This window comes from Hippopotamus amphibius, chromosome 8 (assembly GCF_030028045.1).
Source record: "Hippopotamus amphibius kiboko isolate mHipAmp2 chromosome 8, mHipAmp2.hap2, whole genome shotgun sequence".
NCBI classification, from domain to species: domain Eukaryota; kingdom Metazoa; phylum Chordata; class Mammalia; order Artiodactyla; family Hippopotamidae; genus Hippopotamus; species Hippopotamus amphibius.
Window position 1 is genome coordinate 19,485,464 of NC_080193.1, and position 24,757 is coordinate 19,510,220.

A 24,757-nucleotide genomic window follows, 5' to 3' on the forward strand; every position below is an offset into this window, starting at 1 on the left:
AAGCTTCTATCATCCAGGTCCAGGCAGGCGCTGCATCCTCCCAGGAATGTGAATGCTAATTTGGTTAAAATCCTGGTTTCCCCTCCCCAGCTCAGCTCCGGGGGGAGGGGGTCGCAGGGCAGAAGAGGAAGCCGGTGCCGAGATACCTCGATTGCAACTCGACTCGGAGCCGCTTTGCTGCCCCTCACGGCTCCCAGCGTCCAAACACACAATCACACACACACACACACCCCAAAACCCAGCCCTTTCCCCTCAGCCTCCACGCGCCCACCTCCGGTCTTGGCAGTTTGGAAACAGTTTTGGAGGCCCGAGGCGCACACCGCGGCGGCCGCGGCTCTGAGGGTAGCCCCAGCCGCGGGAGGTAGAGCTCGGGGAGACCCCCTCCCTCGCCAGCCAAGCCCCCCACCTAAGTCCCAGCAGAATAAATAAATTAAAAGGCCTTCCCCCGGGGAGGGGGGAGGCAGTGTGGGAGCGCGCGAGTGAGGGGTGGGGGGCCGCTGGGGCCCGGGGCTTTGGCGGCGCAGCTGCCGCCGCCGGGAGAGTGCCTGGGGAAGCGGCGAGGAAGGAGAGGGGAGGAGGAAGAGGAGGAGGAGGAGGAAGAGGAGGAGGGTGAGCGCTCGGGTCGGGCTCCTTAGCGGTGTATTGTGGGATGTGCGGCTACTGGGAGCCGAGCCTCCGCCGCCAGCCGCCTCCCGGGCAGCAGCAGCAGCAGCAGCAGCGGCGGCGGCAGCAGCAGCTCCGGGCCCGGCAGCCGCGGCGGCGGCGGCGGCGCTCCCCCCTCCCGGCCCCCCGTCCGGCCGCCCCGGCTTCGGCTCCCGCGGGGGACACCATGTACTGGCTGGCGGCGCAGGGAGGCCGGCGCCCGGCGGGGATGTAAGCGCGGCTTGGGGAGGGAGAGGCCGCGGCCGGCAGCCCGGCGGCCCGAGCCCCCAGCCCCGGCCCCGGCCCCCGCTCCGGCCGAGCGAGCGGGCGGGCGGCGCCAGGCCTGCCGCGAACCCCGCGCCCGAGCCGGGCCGAGCGAGCGAGCTAGCGCCACGCCGGGCGGCCGGGCGGGCACCGTGGGCCGGAGCCCGGGTCATCCGGCTGCCCCGGGCCCCGCCAGTCTGCACCAGGGGCCCCCGGGAGCCCCTCGCAGGCTCCCGGAGACGGTGGCCGAGCGGGCGGGCGCCTAATTCTCCGGAAGGGTTATTCTCTCGCTCCATTCTTATTTTGGGGGGAGCCAGCGAGACAGCTCCTTTTGGGGCGCGCTGGTAAGGTGGGAGGGGGTGGGGGCTGGACGATTTGATTCTTTCGCGTGTGTGTAGAAGCGGCCGCCGCCGCCGCCGGCGCGGCGGAGACGACAACAACTTGCTCGTTTTCAGGTTGGGTTAACGGCATGGAGAACAGTCACCCCCCCCACCACCACCACCAGCAGCCCCCGCCGCAGCCCGGCCCTTCGGGCGAGAGGAGGAACCACCATTGGAGAAGTTACAAGTTGATGATTGACCCGGCTTTGAAAAAGGGGCATCATAAACTGTACCGCTACGATGGGCAGCATTTCAGCCTGGCGGTGAGTAGCCGGCGCGCCTCCCCGCCGCCCCCACCCACCCCCCGAGCCGTGCCGAGGAGGGCGGGGGGCAGAAGGGTCCGATCGGCCCGGGGACCCCCCCTCCCCGACCACCCGGCTGTCAGCCGGGTCCCCAGTCCTGGAGTTTGACAAGTGCCTGGAGAAGGGTCTTGCCCCTGTCCCTGGGGAGTGGGACCAGGCCACCCATTCCGCTCCCCCCTCCTCCCCTCAGATGTCCAGCAACCGCCCGGTGGAAATTGTCGAAGATCCCCGGGTCGTCGGGATCTGGACCAAAAACAAGGAGCTGGAGCTGTCGGTGCCCAAATTCAAGGTAGGACCCCTCCCCCCTGCCCCGCGCCCCTTCCCCTCCTCCCCGCTCCCGGAGTTCGAAAATAACGCCAGTCCTGACCGAGCCCAGCCGGATTCTGAGTTCCCGCCGTCCGGAGCCGGGGAAGTTTTGGCGGGGAGGGGGAGATTGCAGAGAGAGGGGTGTCCCCTCTCGGCTACTGTAAACATAATAACACTCGGTGAAACTGTAATCAAGGCGCTGATACAGTGTCCTGCCCGCCCAGCTGGGGGCTCCGGGTCCCCACCCGGCTCCTGCCAGCCCAGGGGCTCGGCTCTGGGACCCGCCCCCCTTCCCAGCCTTGTGGCTTTAGGGGGACAAATTCCTAGCCCAAGGGGTCGCCCCTGCCCTGGCAGCAGGAAAGAGGAGGCCAGAGTGGGGGGGTGGGGAAAGAGAAACTGTTTCTTTTTCCCCTTTCCTTTCGAACCCAGAGGACTTCCACGTTCCAAACGATTTAATCCTCCGCTTCCCGGGCCCGCCCGCGTGCATTTTTTTTTTTGCTCCCCCCAATTTTTTTTTTTTTTTTTTTTTTTTTAATTTTCTACCCTTCATTGTTTTCAAAGGACGGGCGAGTGGGGAATGTTGTGTTTTCCCTTCGGTTTCAATGTTCTCCAAACTCCCTTCCCCCTCTTCCCCTGCCAGATCGATGAGTTCTATGTGGGCCCGGTGCCTCCGAAGCAGGTGACATTTGCCAAGCTGAATGATAACATCCGTGAAAACTTCCTGAGGGACATGTGCAAGAAGTATGGGGAGGTGGAGGAGGTGGAGATTTTGTACAACCCCAAGACCAAGAAGCACTTGGGCATTGCCAAAGTGGTCTTTGCCACGGTCAGGGGAGCCAAGGAGGCGGTTCAGCACTTGCATAGCACTTCGGTCATGGGCAATATCATCCACGTGGAGCTGGACACCAAAGGTGAGTGGAGGCCCACTCAGGACAGCCGCCGCGGAGGAGCCACCACATGTGTCAGTGAGACCCCCTTCCCTTCCAGAGCCCCTCTTGCAGCGTTGGGGAGCCCCTCACTTTTCCTTGGGTGCCCCCCACAACCTTATTTTTTTTTTGCCCCCTCCTGAGGGTAGAGTCACGTGGAGCTAAATGTGTTGTCTGTTGCTAGGAGACAAGCTATAATTTACCAAACGTGCCAGTCCTTGGCCACTGCACCCCTAGGGACCAGCCGGAGGCTTCCCCACCGCCGACACCCCCTCGGGCCCCTCTCGGAACCCTGGTGGCCCGGTTTAGGCAGTCCCCAGTGTTGCTCTCTGTCTTAGGAGAGGAGGTAGGGTTTGTTTATTTGTTGGGGGGGGGGTGGCTGAGAGAATCTCTAGGACGCCTTTAAATACCCAAAGAGTAGCTCCCTTCACTAAAAAGAGAGTCCTCCGGGGATCTGGAGTGCTTCTCCCCCACATGCCGCCCCTTCCCCCTTGGAAGTGGGAACCAATCTGGGCCCAGAGTGTGGTTTCATTGATAATGCTTCCGATAGAGCTGGGCGGGCTGCTCTGGGTGCTCAAGGGTTGACACTGTGTCTTCCCTCCTCTCTCTTAAAGAGACAGCAACACCTCCCATTCAGCGGAATCCTGCTCTGTGCTCACTCTGAGCCTGTGAGTGGCTGCTGGGAGAGCCCGGCTGGGGAAGCCATACCTCCAACCCTCAGGGTCCTGGGAGGCTCCTCCTCCTTGCTGGTTGGGGGCTGGCAGGACTCTAGGGCATCCCCTAAAGTTTGCCTGTGGCCTCTCTAGAGAAGTTCCTACCAATACAGAAAAAAGTGCCGAGTGCTTTGAGGCCCAGCCAGCCCTGTGACTGGGCAGATACTGTTGGGTCCAGAGCCCCTGGGGGGGGTCCCCTGGGAGACCCTGCCTGAGTGGGTGTAAGTGAGTGGCTTCCAGGGGATTTGTGAACATGGGGTTTAGGGGCAACAGCAGCACACTAAACCCAAGACTGGAAAATCTAAACCTTTCTTTTTTGCCTTTAATGACGAATACATATTGACCGAGTCTCTAAGACCTTGCTGGGGTTGTGGAGGGACACTGCTCCTGGGTGGGCACAGTTATCCTACAACTCTTGCCAAACCTGTCCCTAGTTCTGAGCCTTCAGGGGCATAAGCCAGGTTCCTGTTCTGGCCGCAGCGCCCTTCACCCCCTTTCTCTAGTGTCTCAGTCTCTGTTGGGGGGGACCCCCTGGGTGGTTGCAGGCTGATCTCCCTGAGAATCAAGTGTAGAGTCCCCTCCCCCATCACATGCCCATTTTAAGGAGCAGTCAGTCCTCACCAAAATTTCATTTCTGGGGAAAAAAAAAAAAAAAAAAGGGCCCTTAGAGACTGCCACTAACTTTGTATTTCAAGAAAGAGACCGGTAAAGAGTAGCTCAAGGAATGCGTCTCCTTTGCATATGTAAGCAGCTGCCTCAGAGGGTTCTATAAATATAGATAATCTGGTCCCCTGGTCTATAGGGGCCTCTCTCTGCCAGGGGGTGGGGCCTCAGTGGAGGGTTACCAGACAGGGCTCAATGGGGCAGGGGAGGAGGCATGTGGAGTTCACAGAAACATGGTACTAGAGTGTATTTTGCAAACTCTGACGGTCACCTGAGAGAGTTAGCAACAAACTGTCACTCCTGTATCCCTGAGTTTCCTCTTCACTTGCTACAAGGCCCTGGCTGTTAAGTGGGAAGGCGAGAGGATGGGGATTACCTGACTCTTTCTTTGGGTGGCATGGCCCAGGTGACAGGAAGGGGCTTTGTGTTGGGAGTGGCATTTCTGTATTTGGGGGAGTCCCAGTGCCACAAAGCATTAAATTCTGAATCAGGATGAGAAAAATCATACAGTTTTGCAGCTTTGTTGAACAGGTAGGACTCCAGGATGAGGTACAAAGAGAGCGAAGTGGGAACTTGGTCAGGGTTACTCAGCTTCCCTAGGCTTGGGACTTGCTTCCCCAGGCACAAGGGACCCACAGGATGCTCACCTGTGGGGGCTGCCCCCATCCTGGAGCCTCACGAGTCCTCCCTCCCTTGCCTTTTCCACAGGGGAAACCCGCATGCGGTTCTACGAACTGTTGGTCACGGGCCGATACACACCCCAAACCCTCCCGGTGGGCGAACTGGACGCTGTCTCTCCAGTCGTGAATGAGACCCTGCAGGTGGGTTTATGGCTGTCAGTCCTTCCCCCACCTCCCCACCCCATCACCAGCTCCCTGATGTGCCCCCACTTTACCGTCTCCAGCGTCGGACACCAGGGCCTAGGAAGGAAAGGAGCCTGGCTGTGCCCACCACAGCTTCCAGCAAGGGGTCTGAAAGCCCTGTTTACCAAAGCTCTCTTCTGGCATGGCCCCCAGCCCTCTCCCTACACACGCTGGGACTCCCATCCCAGAGATCCAGAGTCCACATGCTTTCCACACTGACGCTGAAACACTGCTGTGTCCAGGTCCTAGCATCTGGTGTCCTATGCACCCATCTACCCTGGTCTCCAGAAAGCCGAGTTCAAGTCCCTCCTTCCAGAGTAAGACTGATTCCTTCCCCAACCACTGCCTCCCAGGATACTCACCTGAACCAGCCTCTCATGGGGAGATTCTCATCCCAGTCCCTTCCCCAGCATCAACCCAGCCACCCTCTGGAGTAGCTTTTCCAGAGTGAAGAGTCTTTGCTTACTTGCTGGTCAGCTGAGTTGTTTATCGGGCATTTCACTGTGTTACACTACTTAAAGTCTAAAACATCAAGAGGCTGGGGGGACAAGGCCCTTGGCCACCCCCTCACTTCCAAGACCATCGTCTGCTATGTCTGCCTGGAAGGTCTTTGATATCTGACAGCCTGAGGCAGGAAGGAAATCCCAGTTCAAACCAAGATGTCAGGGTCTTATCTTCACTCTGCTTCAGGGATTAGGAAAATCCCTCAAGGTTCTCTGAGGATAATTGGCTACCCCAAGATTAGAGAAGGTGAGGACCATCCAGACATTCTTCTTCAATCTCCACCCCCACCCCCCTTCCGTTCACCATGCTGCAGTTCTAGAGTGACCAGTTTGGCTCCGAGCTCCCCGGTAGCTGGAGAGGGGAAGACTCTCCCATTCCGTTACATGTTTTGCCCCCAGTGATCTCAGACCTCTCTCTCTTTCTCTCTCTCAAGCTATCAGATGCCCTGAAGCGCCTCAAAGATGGTGGCCTGTCTGCAGGCTGTGGCTCTGGCTCGTCCTCTGTCACCCCCAATAGTGGTGGGACACCCTTCTCCCAGGACACTGCTTATTCCAGCTGCCGCTTGGACACGCCCAACTCCTACGGACAGGGCACACCGCTCACGCCACGCCTGGGAACCCCCTTCTCGCAGGACTCCAGCTACTCCAGCCGCCAGCCCACGCCCTCCTACCTCTTCAGCCAGGACCCCACAGCGACCTTCAAGGCTCGGCGCCACGAAAGCAAGTTCACGGATGCCTACAACCGCCGCCACGAGCATCATTATGTCCACAACTCTTCCGCGGTCACTGCAGTGCCAGGGGCCACAGCCGCCTTCAGGGGCTCGGTGGACCTCCCATTCGGGGCAGTCAGCAGCAGTGGAGGCAGCAGTGGCGCCCCATTCAAGGCCCAACCACAGGATTCAGCCACGTTTGCCCACACTCCACCTCCTGCCCAAGCAACCCCCGCTCCTGGAGTCACATTCAAGTCGGCTTTCTCTCCATATCAGACTCCCGTGCCCCCATTCCCCCCACCCCCCGAGGAGCCCGCCGCCACAGCCCCCTTTGGGGCCCGTGACAGCGGGGAGTTCCGGAGAGCACCTGCGCCCCCACCCCTGCCGCCCACGGAGCCCCTGACAAAGGAGAAGCCAGGCACGCCCCCTGGACCCCCGCCCCCTGACGCCAACAGCATGGAGCTGGGCGGCCGGCCCACCTTCGGCTGGAGTCCGGAGCCCTGCGACAGTCCTGGCACACCCACGCTGGAGTCGTCGCCCGCAGGGCCGGAGAAGCCCCACGACAGCCTGGACTCCCGGATTGAGATGCTGTTGAAGGAGCAGCGCACCAAGCTGCCCTTCCTTCGAGAGCAGGACTCAGACACGGAGCTGCAGATGGAGGGCAGCCCTATCTCCTCCTCCTCCTCCCAGCTCTCCCCACTGGCTCCCTTTGGCGCTAACTCTCAGCCTGGCTTCCGAGGCCCCACACCACCCTCCTCACGCCCCTCCAGCACCGGCCTAGAGGATATCAGTCCCACACCACTGCCCGACTCGGATGATGACGATGAGCTTGACCTGGGCCTGGGGCCCCGGCCCCCACCCGAGCCGGGCCCCCCAGACCCTACCAGTCTTCTGGGTCAGACAACTGAGGTGGCCTTGGACCTGGCTGGAGACAGGACTCCAACCTCAGAGAAGATGGATGAGGTACCACCATGTCTGTCTGTCTCTGTCTGGGATTGGTTTTGTCTGTCTTGTGGCTCCCCCTTTCCTCCTTGAAACATTCTCCCCTTAGAATAACTGGCTAAGACACAGAAGCAGTGGGCTAGGGCAGATCAAAAATAAAAAGAGAATAAAAAGAGGATGCAAAAGGCACCAGGGGCTATGACTGAGCAGCTGGTTTGGCTCTGAGCTCCCTAGCAGCTTTGGTGAAAAGGGAAACATGACCTAGATCTGTTGCTCTCCTTGTTAGGTATGGGATGTCAAGACCTTTTTCTGGGGATAAATTCTGACTTGGGCTTCTTCAGTTGGAGTTTGCTGAGATCCCAGAGAGCTGGACTGTGGTGATGGTTTTGGGCCCCCTCCTCTGTTGGGTGGCTGGGACCCAATCGGGACTGATCCTGACACTCAGGCAGATTTGGGGAGAGTGATTAGCCAGAGTATTCTGCAAGCTAGGTCCCAGGTGGGAGCTCTGGAGCCCTGTCTCCTAGAACCTGGTGCCCTCTGAAGAGATGGGAAACCATGATGGGCGAGGGAGGACATTGACATTTTCCTTCTTCCTCTCCCCCTGGCTCCAGGAGCGAAGGAGTTAAGGGCTAGCCCAGGAGGAGGGCCACAGCCAGAAGGAGGCAAAGTTGACCACCCCCCCCCCCCACCACTGCCCACCCTTAGGTCCTCACCTGGGGTCTCACTGCCCGTACTCCAGCCTCAGGGTTGGGGTGGGGGGTGCTGAATATCACATTCCCTTGGGGGAGGATCAGGGCATCTTCCTTGGCTCTGCTCCTCCCCCCTCCTGGTTCAGGCACCTGCCCCGGCCCTCCTGGAGACCTGCTTTGGAACCTGTGGGCCTGGCAGGCATGAGCAGCCAGAAGCTTGGACGGAGCTCTGTGCCCCTGTGGGCGGTGGGGAGGCGGGTCCCTCCTTCCCAAGTCCTTTGATGACACCGATTTGGCTCCCTCAGGGAGGAACACAGTGGAACTTGGCTTGCCCGGGAGGGGACTGCAGGTGGCTGGGGCTCCTGGGGGCCTCCAGGCTGTTCTGGGGAAGTGGTTTCTGGCACTAAGGGGTTCAGGCAGGGAGAGTTGACAGGTGTGCAGAGGTGGGGGGCTACTGGCCCTGCCATCCTCCCTTCCCTCCCTCTCCTGCCTGAGGGTAGGGTATGTTTATTTACCAAGCTCACTGGCGGATCCAGGGCGGAGAAGTCCAGAGCAGCTGGAGAGAATGGGCTTTCCCAGGGTGTCACTGAACCAAAGGGGAGACTGAGGCCCAGAGAGCTGGGGTCGGGGTTGCCCAGGGAAGCCCGGGAGTACTGACAACCTCCAAGATGGCCCTCGGGAGCCCCCTGCTGGCAGTCGGGAGAGCAGCTCCCGGGCTCCTCCGGACTGAACCCGAGGGAATACCAGCCTAGGCTGACCACACGGGAGAGCAGCACAGGGGGACACTCCCTTTCTTCACAGAGGCTGGTAGTTAAGTTTTGGGTCCAGTCCCTAAGCCTTGGGCCTTGAGTCCCACCTCTGCTACTTACTGGTTACGTGACCCTAGGGAAGTTACTTTCCCTCTCTGAGTCTCAGTTTCGTCATCTGTGAAATGGGATAGTGAGAGTACCTGCCTCACACTGTCTCGGCTTAAGTGAGGTGCCGCATGGGAAGCTCCAGGCACAGCTCGATCGGACCCCGAACACTCAGCGGCTAGTTCCCGCCTGTTCTCGCCCCCAGACGCGGGAGGGGCAGGGCCGCGGGCTGCGGCGCCGGCTCCGGGTCTCCCTGTGATTGGCTGGCGGCGGTGCCGGCGTTAACCCTCTGTGTGCTGCGCCCGCCTTGCTGGGCGCTGTCCAGGACTGATCTGGCGCTGTCCCTGAGTATCAGGCTGAGCCTGCCAGGGCCTCCTTGAGCATGTATGTGGGACCCTGTGAGGCAGAGAGAATGTGTGGGTCTGTAGAGGGGACAGAGCAAAAGCCACAGCTTCCTTCTGTTGCCGTAGGTTTGGTTTTCCTCTTGTCCCAGGCCTCTCGATTTGCCTTTGAAGACTCCCTCACCTGTAGGTCTGACCTCTGACCTTACAGCCTGCACAGACCCCGCCCCCTCAGCCTTCAAATGCACTCCCTGTCTCTGGCAACCTAAAAAGGCTCTGTCTTCCCAGCCATGTTCATCCAGGACAGGGCCTGAGGCACCTTCTCTCCTGGGGTTCTGACACAGGAGCCTGGGGGTGGCCTGTCCCTCCTCTCCCCACCCCTGCTCTGCCTTCTTGTGCTACCTCTACCTTGGGGACCCCATGCCCTCCTTCAGTTCCAGGCCTGTGCTGCCTACTCCCCAAAGCCCCGTGTCTGAATGTAAAGGGGCCCTCCCTCCCCCGCCTCCCTCCCCCGCCTCCCTCCCCCGCCTCCCCCAGCTCATGTCACCTTCTCTGCCAGGCCCTGTCTGCCACAGTGAAGGCTGCAGGCCAACTGGGGACAAAGGCTGGTGAGCCACTTCCCGGTTCGAATCCAGACTCTGTCTCTTAGTGGCTGTGTGGCCTTGGGCAAGTTTCTTAAGCTCTCAGTGTTCCAATTTTCTCATCAGTAAAACTGGTGGCAACAGACCTACTTTGCAGGGTTGTTCTGAGGTTTAACTGAGTTAACATAGCTAAAGTGCTTAGAAAGGAGCCTGGGATGTAGGAGGGGCTACAGAAATGTTAACTATTAGTATTATCTTCTCTGAATACAAATTGAAACAGAATCTCTCAAATTGAAACAGAATCTTTTCCCCTCTTCTGCCTCACCCCCCCTTCCCAGCTTTCTTTTTCTCCATGAAGGACTGTATATTTCACGTTCATCCTAGTTATCCTTTGTCTTGTCCCTCTCAAAGTTCAGCTCCAAGAGAGCAAGAGTTTTGTCTGTCTTGTTCATCACTGGGCCCCCAGCTCCAGGAACAGTGCCTGGTACACAGCAGGTGCTGAGCAAATGTTTGTTGAATGAATAAATGAATGAATGAATGAATGTGCATGATAGCCCGATGAGGCAGATGCTATGATGCCCATCATGCAGATTGGGAGGCTAAGGCTTAGAGAGGTTAAATGACTTGCTCAAGGCCACATGACTGGGAAGGGAGGGGACCAGGATGAGAACTGTGGATTCCATGTTGCTTGCTAGTCTTACAGATGGCTTCTTCTCCGACCTTCCGGAGTTCGGAAGGGGGATCTGGGAGCCTGCTTGGCCTCCCAGGCTCACCCTCACCTCTCTCTCCTTGCTCTCCCCGCAGGGGCAGCAGTCCTCAGGGGAGGACATGGAGATCTCAGATGATGAGATGCCCTCGGCCCCCATCACCAGTGCTGACTGCCCCAAGCCCATGGTGGTGACCCCAGGGGCAGGGGCTGTGGCAGCTCCCTCTGTGCTGGCCCCGACCCTGCCGCTGCCCCCACCCCCTGGCTTCCCACCACTGCCCCCTCCTCCCCCACCTCCCCCGCCACAACCCGGCTTCCCCATGCCCCCACCTCTGCCCCCACCGCCGCCCCCGCCGCCCCCGGCCCACCCAGCTGTGACAGTGCCCCCACCACCCCTGCCAGCACCACCACCTGGGGTCCCACCCCCGCCCATCCTGCCGCCTCTGCCACCCTTCCCACCGGGGCTGTTTCCCGTGATGCAGGTGGACATGAGCCACGTGCTGGGCGGCCAGTGGGGCGGCATGCCCATGTCCTTCCAGATGCAAACGCAGATGCTGAGCCGTCTGATGACGGGCCAGGGCGCTTGCCCCTACCCACCCTTCATGGCTGCTGCAGCTGCGGCCGCCTCTGCCGGGCTGCAGTTTGTCAACCTGCCGCCCTACCGGGGCCCCTTCTCTCTGAGCAACGCTGGCCCCAGCCGCGGGCAGCCCTGGCCACCCCTGCCCAAGTTTGACCCATCCGTGCCACCACCAGGCTATGTGCCACGCCAGGAGGACCCGCACAAGGCCACTGTGGACGGCGTCCTGCTGGTGGTGCTCAAAGAGCTCAAGGCCATCATGAAGCGGGACCTGAACCGCAAGATGGTGGAAGTGGTGGCCTTCCGGGCCTTCGATGAGTGGTGGGACAAGAAGGAGCGGATGGCCAAGGTGGGTGGGCGGCGCGGCCCCGCAGGGGGGCGGGCGGGCTGGAGGCAGGGGCCCGGCCAGGCAGCCTCTCTCCTCCCCAGGCACATTACTGGAACACCGCCACCCAGGCCCCCAGAGCAGGATAGTGTGAGTGTTATTTTGTGAAACCGGTGTGTCGATGACACGGGTGTGTACTCACAATGCGTTTCTTTTGGATTCCATCCTCCGAAGTGCCAGAGCCCCTGCTCCAATGTGGGCAGCTGTAGTAGCCGCTTTGCAGGTGAGGAAGCCGAAGGTCAGGGAGGCAGAGTGGGGCCCTGGGGGCGTCCTGAGTAGTCGGCACAAAGTGAGGTAGGTTCCAGGAAAGAAAGTGCTCCGTTTTCGTGTGGCTGGCAATGTTGAGAGGATGGCAGGCTGCTCAGGGGACAGGGTTGGTGGCAGCACTGTAACCACGGTGACCTTCCCCTCCTCGCTCACACCCCAGGCCTCGCTGACCCCGGTGAAGTCGGGCGAGCACAAGGACGAGGACAGGCCGAAGCCCAAGGACCGCATCGCCTCCTGCCTGCTGGAGTCGTGGGGCAAGGGCGAGGGCCTGGGCTACGAGGGCCTGGGCCTGGGCATTGGTCTGCGCGGGGCCATCCGCCTGCCCTCCTTCAAGGTCAAGAGGAAGGAGCCGCCGGACACAGCCTCATCCGGCGACCAGAAGCGGTTGCGACCCTCGACCTCCGTGGATGAGGAGGATGAAGGTTTGTGCCCCTCCCCTCGCCAGGTGCCGGGATCTCCTCCTTGCCTGCGCCCCCGGCCCAGCTCTGACAGCCCTCCCTCCCCACAGAGTCCGAGCGGGAGCGGGACCGGGACATGGCGGACGCCCCCTGTGAGCTCGCCAAGCGGGACCCCAAAGGAGTGGGCGTGCGTCGGCGGCCAGCCCGGCCCCTGGAGCTGGACAGTGGCGGGGAGGAGGACGAAAAGGAGTCACTGTCGGTGTCCTCATCCTCGTCGGCGTCCTCGTCCTCGGGGTCCTCGACAACCTCACCCTCATCCTCAGCCTCCGACAAGGAGGAGCGAGAAAGCACAGAGGAGGAGGCGGAGGAGGAGGAGGAAGAGGAGGAAGGCCCCAGGAGCCAGATCTCCTCCTCCTCGACCTCCTCCATGTCAGATAAGGTACCATTCGGGTGGGGGAGGCCTGGGGTGCTGGGCCAGGCCGGGGGCCCTTCGTCTCACCTGTCACCCCATCCGCCTCGCCCAGGACGACAATGACGGAGACAGCGATGACCGGGATGAGTCTGGGAATGACGACGAGGACACGGCCCTGTCGGAGGCGAGTGAGAAGGAGGAAGGGGACTCGGATGGAGGTAAGTGGGGCTCCTGGCCCGGCCCAGGGTCCCTCTGCAGAGGGCAGAGCCCGAGCAATAGTCAGCAATACTTTAGGGGCAAAATGTCTTGACGTTGACGTGTGAAGTCATTAAAACGCAAACACGGCATGCCGTATGCTTCCTTCTTTATGAGATGTCCAGAATAAGTCACTCCCTGGAGACAGGAAGCGGACTGGTGGTTGCCGGGGGTGGGGGATAGACAGCTGATAGCCGAAGGGGAAAGGGCTTCTTCTTGAGCTCGTGAAGATATTTTGGAACTGGATGGAAGTGGTAGTTGTCCACATCGTGAACGTACCAAATACCACTGTATTGTTTACTTTAAGATGATTAGTTTTGTTATTTGAATTTCACCTCAGTTTAAAAAAACGTGATGACTAGTTAATACACACACACACACGCACACACACACACATCCCCCCACATACCTGAGGGCCACGTCCAGCCCCGTGCTGCCAGTCATGAGACCTTTGGTGAAGCGTCTGGCTGGATCACAGTAGATAACGACAGGGCCCCTGCCTGTGTCCCCCATCCAGAGGAGACGGTGAGCATCGCCTCCTCCAAGGCTGGAGCGGAGTCCTCCAGTGAGAGTTCTGAGTCTTCTGACTTCGAATCAAGCTCCGAGTCCTCATCGTCATCCTCAGAAGATGAAGACGAGCTGGCAGCGGGGGAGGAGGAGGAAGAGGAGGAGGAAGAGGAGGAGGAGGAGGAGGAGGCAGCTGCAGATGAAAGCATGGCTCCCGCTCCTCCTGACGAGGACTTTGAGGGTGTAGCCACAGGAGCACCCGCAATGGAGTCACTGGTCCCGGAAGCGGAGGTGGACATCGAGGCTGAGGATGAAGCCCCCGAGAAGCGGACCCCAATGCTGGACGAGCCCCCCTTGCCTGTGGGCGTCGAGGAGCTGGCTGGCTGCAAGGAGCCCCCTGAGAAGCCAGGCCTGAACCAGGAAGGGACCAGGTTGCTGTCTCCAGAGCCCCCCACAGGAGAGATGGAGGCCCGGCCCCCGCCATCCCCGGAGCCCACTCCAGGTAACACTTGCAGCCCCTGGGAGGGCAGTGGGCACGGAAGCAGGATGTCCTCACCGTCAGAATGAGCCCGGGCTCCTTTATGTTAATCACTTAACTTTACCAAGTCAGTTTCCTCATCTGTAAAATGGGATCAGCGGACTGTGCTTTCCCGTGAGGTCACATGGGGGGATAGAGTGAGATGACTTATGATGCGCTGGCACAGAGCCTGGCACCTGTTAGATCCCAAAGGGGTCTGCTGCTGTCACCATTCCTCAGTGTCTGTACTTCCCTGTAGTTTAGTCCCATGAGATGCTCCCAGAAGGGGGTGTGGGTGTGTATGGTCATTTTAGTGACAGACAAGCAGAGAGGCCTCGGGGTGCTGGGCCAGTTGAGAGGGGCCATGGACACTGCACCCTCTACCATCTTGGTGGAGCCGCACACAGCATGTTAAAGGTTCTAGCAACGCTGTCCGGTAAAACTTTGTGCAGTGATAGAAACGTTCTTTCTCTGTCCTGTCCAATACCGCAGCCACTAGACGCAGTGTCGCTAAGAGCACTTGAAATGTGGAGCGTGCCACTGTGGAAAAGAATTTGTGATGTTGTTTAATTTTAATTAACGTAAAGTTACATAGCCACATGTGGTTAGTTTGTACCTCTGTTAGTCCTCAAGGGAAGAAACCCATTGTATTTTGTTCAATTCTTTTATTCAGCTGTTGAACCACGGGTCTTTGAATATTGTTAAACGTATTTCTTAAGCCTCTGTTGTGTCCCTAGTACTGGTTTAGGAACTGATAATACAACAGTGCACCAAACGAACAAAAATATCAGCCCTCCTGGAGATAACACTCTGGGGCAGATTGATAGATGACAGCAGATAAGTTTAAAAATGTATCATATGACAGTGGAGATAAATACTAGGAGAAAACCTTAAAGGCTCTGACAAGTCCTGCAGAAAGGAGACTTGTTGGGTTTTATTCTATAGCAGAGCTCATTTTCTTGGTCCACGGGATATTCCCTGTTCACAGGAACACTGATCTAAAGACAGTGTCAAGGGCTACAACTACGTGTCCTGCATTTTTGATTTACTCCCACCAACATTTATCAAATACCTACTGTGTGCCTAACACTGGGCTGGGTGCGGAGCAGTCCTCCAGTGGTTTAGCTGGAGGAGGACAGTCCCTATACTCACAGGACCCCTAGGGACCCAGGGTATGAGTACATTCCCAGAGAGGTGTCCAGGGCATAGTAGGGCAGCATAAGAGGGTGCTGAGGGACGTCTGACTCAAATAACAGAGCTCTGGTTTTTGCCCACCTCTCTACAGAGGACAACCTGGAACCGGAGTCTGAGCCCCCGGCGCTGCTGTCCTTACCCCTGCAGCCACCATTGCCGCCCCCTCGACCGCCCCGGCCACCCAGCCCGCCACCAGAGCCCGAGACCCCAGATCTCCCACTCCCACCCGTCCCTCTGGAGCCTCCCCGTGAGGACCAGCCCCCGCGCACTCCGGGCCTCTGCGGTAGCCTGGCCAAGTCACAGAGCGCCGAGGCGGTGCCGGCCACGCCGAGTGGGGAGCCCCTGCCATCAGGGGGCAGCAGCGGCCTGCCCCTGAGCTCCCCGCAGCTGCCAGGCAGCCCCTTCTCCTACCCATCCCCGTCCCCGGGCTTGAGCAGCGGGGGCCTCCCGAGGACACCTGGCCGGGACTTCAGCTTCACACCCACCTTCCCTGAGCCCGGCGGGCCCCTGCTCCTGCCCGTCTGTCCCCTCCCAGCTGGCCGGCGCGATGATCGGTCCGGCCCCCTGGCCTCCCCGGTGCTGCTGGAGACAGGCCTGCCGCTCCCTCTGCCCTTGCCCTTGCCCCTGCCCTTGGCACTGCCTGTACCTGTCCTGCGGGCCCAGACGCGGGCCCCCACCCAGTTGCCACCCCTGCTGCCTGCCCCGCTTGCCCCCTGCCCACCCCCCATCAAGAGGAAGCCGGGCCGGCCCCGGCGATCCCCTCCGGCTGTGCTCTCCTTGGATGGGCCCTTGGTCCGGCCGCCAGGAGGGGCCGCCCTGGGCAGGGACCTCCTGCTTCTGCCAGGCCAGCCACAGACCCCTGTCTTCCCCAGTACCCATGACCCCCGGACCGTGACCCTGGACTTCCGGAACGCGGGGATCCCAGCGCCCCCACCACCCTTGCCCCCGCAGCCTCCTCCGCCCCCACCTCCACCACCTGTTGAGCCCACCAAGCTGCCCTTTAAGGAGCTAGAGAACCAGTGGCCCTCTGAGGCCATCCCTCCGGGTCCCCGTGGGCGTGACGAGGTCACCGAGGAGTTCATGGACCTGGCCAAGGTGCGGGGGCCCTGGCGCCGGCCACTGAAGAAGCGCCACGAGGACCTAGTGGCCTCAGCCTCGCCCGAGCTCTCGCCCCCACAACCCCTCTTCCGGCCCCGCTCGGAGTTTGAGGAGATGACCATCCTGTATGACATCTGGAATGGCGGCATCGACGAGGAGGACATCCGCTTCCTATGTGTCACCTACGAGCGCCTGCTGCAGCAGGACAATGGCATGGACTGGCTCAATGACACGCTCTGGGTCTACCATCCCTATATCCTGCCAGGCGGGGCAGGGGGCCACACCTCCCAGGATGCAGGGATCTGCCTCCACCTCTCTGGGCCCTGCCTCCCCCCACAGTGTACCATCACTTACGGGGCAGTGTCTGTGCCGGCACCATGCCAGGCCCTGTGTGGAGTCATCACTGGCACTTTTAAACGCTGCCCTGTGTGCCAGAATTGGCAGGTCTCAGGGCCGAACGTAACACTGTGTGCAGCATAGCAGAAGCAGGGGCTGACAGAGGGCTCACTCTTCCTGGCCCCCCCTCGTCACCTAACTTAATCTTCCCAACCGCCTAGTGAGGTAGGGGCTATTATTAGTCCCATTTTACATGTGAAGAAGAGGCTCAGAGAGGTTAAGTTACCTGCCCAAAGTCACACAGCTCTGAAGCAGCAGAGTGGAGATTTGAACCGAAGCAAAAGTGGCTCCAGGATCTGGGCTCTTAATCACGATGCCACCACAGTCGATTGTGGTACCGTATGACGTTGGCACTGTCTTTATCCCTGTTGTACCAAACTAATTTATTGAGCATTTCCTCTGTGTCAGGAACTCTGCAAGCAGCCTAATAAGCATCTGTAATCATTCCAGGGGGCATCATAATTACCTCTAGTTTGTATATGGAGAAACTGAGGCAGAGGGTGGCTAAGAAACACACCCAAGGCCATGCAACTAGGTACCTGACAAGAGTTCTGACCATCAGTGGAGCTGGCCAGTGGGCAGCTGCAGGGAGTGGCGTAGGTATGGGCGGTAGAGCTGGGTGTCATGGCCTCCTGGAGGTGGGTCTGAGGGTGGCGAGGCCAGGCCTGGGAGGAAGGGTCTCCAACAGGACCGGGAGGGGCTCTCTAAGCATGTCCACGTGGCCCTTGACACACACCCACCCACCAGCCTCTCTTCAGCTAAGAAGAAGAAACGGGACGACGGCATCCGGGAGCACGTGACGGGCTGTGCCCGCAGTGAGGGCTTCTACACCATCGACAAGAAGGACAAGCTCAGATACCTCAACAGCAGCCGCGCCAGCACCGACGAGCCCCCTGCGGACACCCAGGTACGGCCCTCAGACGTGCCAGAGCCTCCTGGACGGGGCGGTGGGTGGGGGCTCTCCTGGGGGGGGCGCCAGGCAGCGGGAGCGGCTGTGGCACCGGAGGGGCTGGTGCCCAGAGCGTGGGGGGTGCCAGTCCCCTGGGCGTTCGGGTGTGCGAGGGGAGGTGAGGGGCAGGCAGGGGAAAGCCTCCAAAGTGTTCTAATCAGGGATGGGAACAGAGTTGAGTGGCATTTCCAGAAGTTTCCTTCATTCTTTTTTAAATTCAGCAAGTAAATTGGGTAGGTTGGACATGGGGAGCTACGTGGGAAAAGGTGGGTGTATTTGAAAGCCTGTCAGGAATAAGAGAACATTAGAAAGTCAAACGGACGGGACTGGGGGGGCCTGACTGGGTACAAGAGGCAGAATGGGGTGGGACACGGAGAGCTCCGGCCTCAGGGACTGGGTAGCTGGGTGCCAGGCACTAAGGTGAGAAGGAAGGCGGGACCCTCCCTTCGGGACGGCTTGAGTTTTGGGGTTTGTGGAACATCCAGGTGGTGAGGTCTGACGGACAGTCAGAGATACGGGTACAGAAGAGAGCTTGGGAGGGGGACGTCTGGTCTGGGGACCGACGGTTTGGCCTCATGCGGATGGAAATGTGAACCGAAGGCCACAGCAGGGATGGCCTGAGCCCGCGAGAGCGTCTGCGGGGAGTGAAGCACCAGGTGTGAATGGCGGGGACAGAGGATGGGGGAGGCCCAGAGAGGGAAGGGATGCGAGGTTGTCGGGAGGAGCTGTGAATGAGAGCCACGGGCACTCGGGTAGGTAGACACTTGCCATCTCCTGTCCAAGAAGCCGAGATGCTTTCAAATCTAGCTGAGAAGGGGAAAAGGTGGCAAGAGTAAGGAGAACGCTGTGTTGTTACGTTTAAGATTAGAGGAACCTGAGCACATTCAGATTCTGATGGGGAGGACCCGGTAGGGGAGAGGTGGTGATTAGGACAGGACAGGCACGGATACGCCCAGAGCTGGGAAGCTGGGGCCACAGAGTTTACGGTGGGGTCACCAAGAATGGGATGGGGACACAGGTACTGTGGTCCCTGGGGCCAGCTCCCACAGGTGGCCGAGCCCCTTTCTGATCTGTCACTCGCTGTCCCCATCCTTGTCCCCATCCTTGCAGGGCATGAGCATCCCAGCGCAGCCTCACGCCTCCACGCGGGCCGGTTCGGAGCGGCGTTCTGAGCAGCGCCGCCTGTTGTCCTCCTTCACTGGCAGCTGTGACAGTGACCTGCTCAAGTTCAACCAGCTCAAGGTGAGGCCAGACCCCACCTGGGGTGGCCAGGGCAGCCACGGGACCCAAGACCAGAGCTCTCACCCCCATCTCCTTCCTCCCCCAGTTCCGGAAGAAAAAGCTCAAATTCTGTAAGAGTCACATACATGACTGGGGCCTGTTCGCCATGGAGCCCATTGCGGCCGACGAGATGGTCATTGAGTATGTGGGCCAGAACATCCGCCAGGTAAGCACTGCTGGGCAGGACAGGTGTCAGGGCGGGGCCACGGCCAGCCCCACCCAGACTGAGGCCTTTTCCTGGCCAGGTGATCGCGGACATGCGGGAGAAACGTTACGAGGACGAGGGCATCGGTAGCAGCTACATGTTCCGGGTGGACCACGACACCATCATCGATGCCACCAAGTGTGGCAACTTTGCGCGTTTCATCAACCACAGCTGCAACGTGAGTGCCTGGCTTGGGGCCACCACCCCTGCCGCTGTGCCAGGAGGACCAGGAAGCCATAGGCATAGGAACCGGCTTGGCCTCCTTCCCAGGCTCGGGGCCTATGGGGATGCGAGGGAGGGAGGCCGGAGTGTGAGGCCTTGTCCTTGGAGCCGTTCTTCTCTGAGCTTCAGTTTTTTCATCTGTGAAATGGGCATAATGAGACCAGAGGTGCTCATGACGTGGTCTGTACTGTTGGTAATTACAGAATTCCTTCTCCGTGCCATGCTTTTTCTGTGCATCTGTGGCAGTGCTGGCCAGTAGAACTTTCCACACTAAAGGAGGTGCTCTGCATCTTTGTGGTCCTCTGACGTACACATGTGGTACTGAGCACTCAAAACGTGGCCAGTGTGGCTGAAACACTGAGTTTTTAATTTAAATCACCTTAAAGAGACACACACGGCTAGTGACATGGCACAGGTCTGGGGGTGGGGGTGGGCGTTGATAACAAGGGTGGTCCTCTCATGACGACAAGCACAGGGACCTTCAAGTGGGAGGGCAAACACCCCTGGCTGGGGGTTCAAGTCTTGGCATCGCTACTTAGTGAGCGGCCGTAGGCAGGTTACTTCATGTGTTGGGGCTTCAGCTTCCTAATCTGTGAAACTGGGATGATAACAGTCCCTCCTTGGTGGTGGTTGGGAGGACCGAGCAGATTACCAAGTGCACGCCTTCTGCGCCGACACAGCGGGTGCTCAGGACGTGCCAGCTTGCACGACTGTGACTTGATCATTCCCTGGGGCCGACAGGGACTTCGCTGTGAGCCTTCTGTGAGAGCTGAGGGATAAGAGGGAATTGCCCGGGTGTGGCAGGGCGTGAGGTGAGGCCTGGGGCAGGGAGGGAAGTAGGGGGCAGAGGGCAGGGGGAGAGGATGAGGTTGGCCGGGTTGGTGGTGGCTGGGTCACTCGGCCTCGCAGGCAGAGCTGAGAACTTTCTCTAAAAGCCGAGGCAGGCTGTTGCCCTGGGGTGACGGGATTTGCTGTCCCTTTGGAAAGATTTCCTTGGCAGCTGGGTCAGGAGTAGTTGTTCTGAGTCCAGAGGGGCAGTGGGAGCTGCTGCAGTCCAGGCCGGTGATGACAGGATCGAGAGGCCCTTTGGAGACAGAACCCGCTGGGCGTGGTGGGCTGGATCCAGCACTGCTGGCGGAGAGGTGGGGGGCAGGTGCTTGGGGGACTGGGTGCATGGAATGGCCACTCCCTGGGCTTGAGTTTCCTGAGTCAGGGATGTCTCCCTGAGCTGCCAGAGGTGGATATCAAGCAGGTAGTTGGATCTGGGGGCCTGGAGTACGGGCAGGCAAACCTTTTCTGTAAAGGGCCAGGTAGTAAATATTTTTGGTTTTGTGGCCCAGACCATCTCCTAGCAACTACTTAACTGCCACTGTAACAAAGGCAGCCACAGGTGGTATGTAACGAATAAGTACGGCTGTGTGCCCGTAAAACCTTATTAGCAAGAACAGGGAGCTGGGGGCCGGAGTTTGCTGCCTGCTTCTCTAGAGCTCAGAAGTAGGGCCTGGGCTAGAAATACAAATTTGGGGATCACCTGCTATATAAAAGGAAACTGAACATTTCCCTGGGAAGGGGGAGTCGCGGGAGGGAGGGGATATGGGGACGTGTATAAATACAGCTGATCGACTCTGGTGTACCTCATAAGCTGGTACAAGAGTGGAAAGCAATTATATTCCAATAAAGAGCTTCAAAAAATAAATAAAATAAAAACATATCTAAAAATGTTCCATTAAAAAAAAGAAAGACCATTTCCCTGGGAAATAATTTGTCATTATTACAATCATCATTCTTATTTAATATCAGAGGCAAGGGGTCCTGGTCCGCCAGATGGGGGGGGCCGAGGCCTAGAGCAGGTGGCCAGCGGGCCCTGGGGTCGTGGGGCCGGTACATCAGGCCTGGAGCACGGGCTTCGGTTGGGTCTGAGGGGCTGTAGTCGGGGTGGGCCTGGGTGGGGTCCCAGGTGGATCGGCTCACCCTCCCCCCGTCCCACCCGCAGCCCAACTGCTACGCTAAGGTGATCACCGTGGAGTCTCAGAAGAAGATCGTCATCTACTCGAAGCAGCACATCAGCGTCAATGAGGAGATCACCTACGACTACAAGTTCCCCATCGAGGACGTCAAGATCCCCTGCCTCTGCGGCTCTGAGAACTGCCGGGGGACCCTCAACTAGGCCCGGCGCCCAGGAGGTCAGCCGCCCCGGCTCCCCAGCGTGGACCCCCGGCCCCAGGGCTGGGCCCCCCCTCCCACCCCCATTTCAGGTGCTGTCCCTCTACCCAGCGGCCGTGCCAGGGCCTGGCGCCCCCAACACTACCCCCAGGACCCACCGCAGCTCCGGCCCCTCAGTGGGAAAGGGCTTCTCTGTGTCTCAGCCTGTCTCTTACGTTTTTTTTTTTAAATGCTCCTTTCAGGACTTTGGTTTAACTCCAGTGTAAATGTCTCCCCCCTCACCGGCCCTCCCTCCTACTCCACCTCTTTCTCTCTGTGTTTTCTGACCCCTTCTCCCTGTCAGCCTCTTCCCACGAATGCTGCTATGTTGTTTCGTCTTCTCTTTCTTTACTTCCTCTACTTAAGAAAAGACATTCTAACCGTTGAAATGTGAAGGCAGAATCAGAGAGCGGGGACCCCCGACAGGGGCTGCAGAGGCCTCGGTTTGATGGTGTGTCGGCCCACGTTCTGGAACCCTCCGGGCCCGGGCGCCGGGCCAGGTGCTGCAGAGGAGGGGGTCGGGCCAGGCGGCTTTGACCTCAGAACACTACGGAAGGCCCCCTCTCTGCCGGCGGACTCAGTGAGGAGACGACCCCCCTTTCCCCACCCCCGTCAAGTCTGTTCCTTCCCCAGCAGCCTGGGGGTGTCTGCTCCCCCCACACCCCCCGCAGACCCTGGTGGAGCCGAGCTGGTCCCAGGCAGGAATTTCCCCTCAGGGCCCTCCCTGCCACCCCACACCCCGCCACCCCCAAAATCTTGGGTTCAATGTTTACTTTCTCATTCGAATGCCAGCAAGAGGGAGCCTCCAGGAGGCCCCAGTGCGGGCGGGGGGCGGCGCGGAAAGGGTTGTGTTTACTCTCCCCTGCCCTCACCTTCACCCCGGGGGAGAGAAGCACCTCCCAGGGCAGGCGGGTCCCCCAGTCCCGCCACTACGGGTGTCTGACCGAATGCGTGTGGCATTTTTTGGTATTTGTTTGCTTATAAGCTTCACCCGCTCGCCCCCAGCCCATAGCCTGGCTCACCCTGCCAGCAAGCCCCTCACCCCGCGTAGTCAAGAGCATATTTATTTTCAGAGTGAGAAGATTTATTTCTCCCAGAGAAAGGAAAATCTTGGAAAAGATTTAAAAACTCAGATCTAAGTCCAGCAGGTTTTTGGTGGTGTTGTTTCTTTTAACCCTTTGCATCATCCTCTTCAGAGTTCCTTTCCATGGATTTTTTTTTTCTTGTGCGTGTATAAAATCAAAACGAAGGGAAAAAAAAATAGGTTTTTGAAGTTCAGAACCAATTTGTGTACATAGGCTGCCATAAAGGACTTTTTCTCGGGAACATTGTTTCTTGTAGAAACATGTGGGAAGACTTTTTTGCTTATTTCTTTGTACTTCCAAAAAACCACACACACACACACACACACACACACAAACACACACACACACACACACACACACACACACACGCAAGTCCCCCGCACCCCAGAAAGCAAAGCAGGCATGTAAATAATTTATGGAAAGTGACTGTTGTGACCAGGAGTCAATCTCACCAAGACGGGAGAGCTCCTGGTGGGGCCGCCCCCACCCTGCGGATGCAGGCCCGGAGCCTCTGGTATCTCAGCTTGTGTCAAGCTTGTTATCATGTAAATTCTGTACAAAGAATTGTTATTTTTCTCTTTTTTTGTCGTTGGTGGTTTTGTTGTGTTTTTCTTTTCTTTCTTTCTTTAATTTCTTCACCCCATGCCCTCTCTGAGACTATGCCCACCGGTTTCAAGGTTGATGAAATCGGCGGCATTAAGACACGGAGAGGGACCTGGGCACAGTGGCAACCTTCTCTTCCTTTTGCGGTTTTCTGCCTCATTGTGCAACCAAGGAAATATTTATTTTTCACATGAGGAAATGTGTAGTTTGTAGAGACGGCTGATTTAAGTTACTTCTGCAGCCCCCAAGGGGCTGTCTTCAGTCTGTCTCCTCCTCCCGTAAAAGAAGTGGAGGGGGGAATGTGAGGAAACCAGGGTGCGGGGTCCCGCCGCACCCCTCACCCTGCCCTCACCTTGCCCAACCAGCCTTCCTTAAGGGCGGGCGAAGGCCTGGGCCCTCCCTGTCCCCAGGAACCCCTGTCCCACCCCTGAAATGGCTTGCAATAGCCAAAAAAGTGTCAACTCATTTTTCTTTCAATGCCTTCATTTTCATTGAAAACACCTTTGCTTTTGAAGAGTTGGGGGTTTCTGCTTTTTCTTTTTCTTGCTCCCCCCCCCCACCCCGCCTCCCTCCTCCAGCAAAGAAGAGAACCCATAAGTTTTAGGGATGTTTGTGCATATAGACTCTCATCGTATGTAACTTGTTTTGAAGAGAAGTGTTTCCGTTGTGGGTGTGTCTTGCTGTAAATATTTGTTCATATTTTTGTGAATTCAATACTATGTACCATTGTATTATAGTAACTTTTATAAAGCAAACCATAAATATACTGACTTTTCTTACAGATACGCCGTCTCTCTTGCTCTCCTCTCTCTCTCTCCTCCTCCTTTCTTTCTGTTGGGAGCACACCCTGCTCACTAAGAGGGGGGTGCTTGCTGAGTTCCGGTCGTCTGGGGTGGGGGTGGAAGGAGCTAGGTAGGGTGTGGTCCACTCAGACCATCTGTAATTTTTTTTAATATATATATTTCATTTTATTGAGATATAATTGACGTACAGCACTGTAAGAGCAGCTGTTCTTAAACTCTGAGTCTGTAGGTGAATTCTGTGAAGTGGGACTAGTTATAGTCAGACGAGACCTTCCATAGCTTTTAAGTCTTCCTTCTAGAACTCTTAAAACCTTAGGTATCTAACACTGCTAATGGCCTACAATTAAAAGGAAACAAGATGAAATATCCTACTGCTGTTACTAGAAGATCTTGGAAAGGTGGTACCACAGAAATCATTAACACTAAGGAGACGTTGCTCTGGGCTGTGAGGGAGGAGAGGGCTGATGAAATAGTCACAAGTTGAGAAGAATGTATGTAGTGTTGTGGGTATTCCACAGGCTCTGTGCCCCATAGGTCTCAAAAACGGTGGTGGGGTAACTGAGGGACCCACACAGAATTTGTTAGATGTCCACTTAAACCTGAGAAGGACAGACTCAGAACCTCAGCAAAAAAGCAGCATGACTGAAAAGATACTCACTTCTTACTAAGGAAACACAAATTATACTGTGATACCATTTTCCCTGCCAAGTGGCAGATACCAATGCTGGTGAGTGTGGGGTGAGGGACACCCACATACTATTAGTGGAAGCATTAGTTGCTACAACCTTGAGGTGGCAAAATTAGATATTAATGATCAATTTTTTTTTTTTAATTTTGGCCATGCCACACAGCATGCGGAATCTTAGTTCCCCAATCAGGGCTCAAATCTGTGCCCCCTGCAGTAGAAGCGCAGAGTCCTAACCACGGGGACCATCAGGGACGTCCCAATGATCAATACTTAAAACGTACATGAACTCTTGACCCAGATGTTCCACTGTCGGGAGGAGAGCCTGAGC

The 24,757-nt window shown here is 58.0% G+C and overlaps 1 protein-coding gene across 2 annotated transcripts; it reads left to right on the top strand.

Annotated features, from left to right (window-relative positions):
• The first annotated feature begins 300 nt into the window (after positions 1 to 300).
• On the top strand, positions 301 to 23,708 carry SETD1B (SET domain containing 1B, histone lysine methyltransferase). 2 transcript variants are annotated; one of them, XM_057744459.1, is made up of 17 exons: positions 301 to 361; positions 1,362 to 1,549; positions 1,779 to 1,877; positions 2,535 to 2,805; positions 4,905 to 5,017; positions 5,997 to 7,235; positions 10,484 to 11,311; positions 11,775 to 12,036; positions 12,123 to 12,451; positions 12,537 to 12,642; positions 13,197 to 13,688; positions 14,989 to 16,248; positions 17,132 to 17,298; positions 18,451 to 18,582; positions 18,668 to 18,787; positions 18,867 to 19,004; positions 21,042 to 23,708. In XM_057744459.1, the coding sequence occupies exons 2-17, from the start codon at positions 1,376 to 1,378 to the stop codon at positions 21,213 to 21,215; spliced, it is 5,904 nt and encodes a 1,967-aa protein (XP_057600442.1). In that variant the 5' UTR covers positions 301 to 361; positions 1,362 to 1,375; the 3' UTR covers positions 21,216 to 23,708. The 2 variants fall into 2 exon arrangements, with proteins under 2 accessions (XP_057600442.1, XP_057600441.1); XM_057744458.1 differs by lacking the exon at positions 301 to 361 and adding an exon at positions 572 to 873.
• The last annotated feature ends 1,049 nt before the right edge of the window (positions 23,709 to 24,757 follow it).

What these genes read in the sequence shown, in the direction of transcription:
- SETD1B (XM_057744459.1), top strand. Translation starts at nt 1,376, where the DNA reads ATGGAGAACAGTCACCCCCCCCACCACCACCACCAGCAGCCCCCGCCG. An exon ending in CGTGGAGCTGGACACCAAAG is followed by an intron (nt 2,806 to 4,904) that starts GTGAGTGGAGGC and finishes CCTTTTCCACAG; the next exon opens with GGGAAACCCGCATGCGGTTC. An exon ending in TGGGCCAGAACATCCGCCAG is followed by an intron (nt 18,788 to 18,866) that starts GTAAGCACTGCT and finishes TTTCCTGGCCAG; the next exon opens with GTGATCGCGGACATGCGGGA.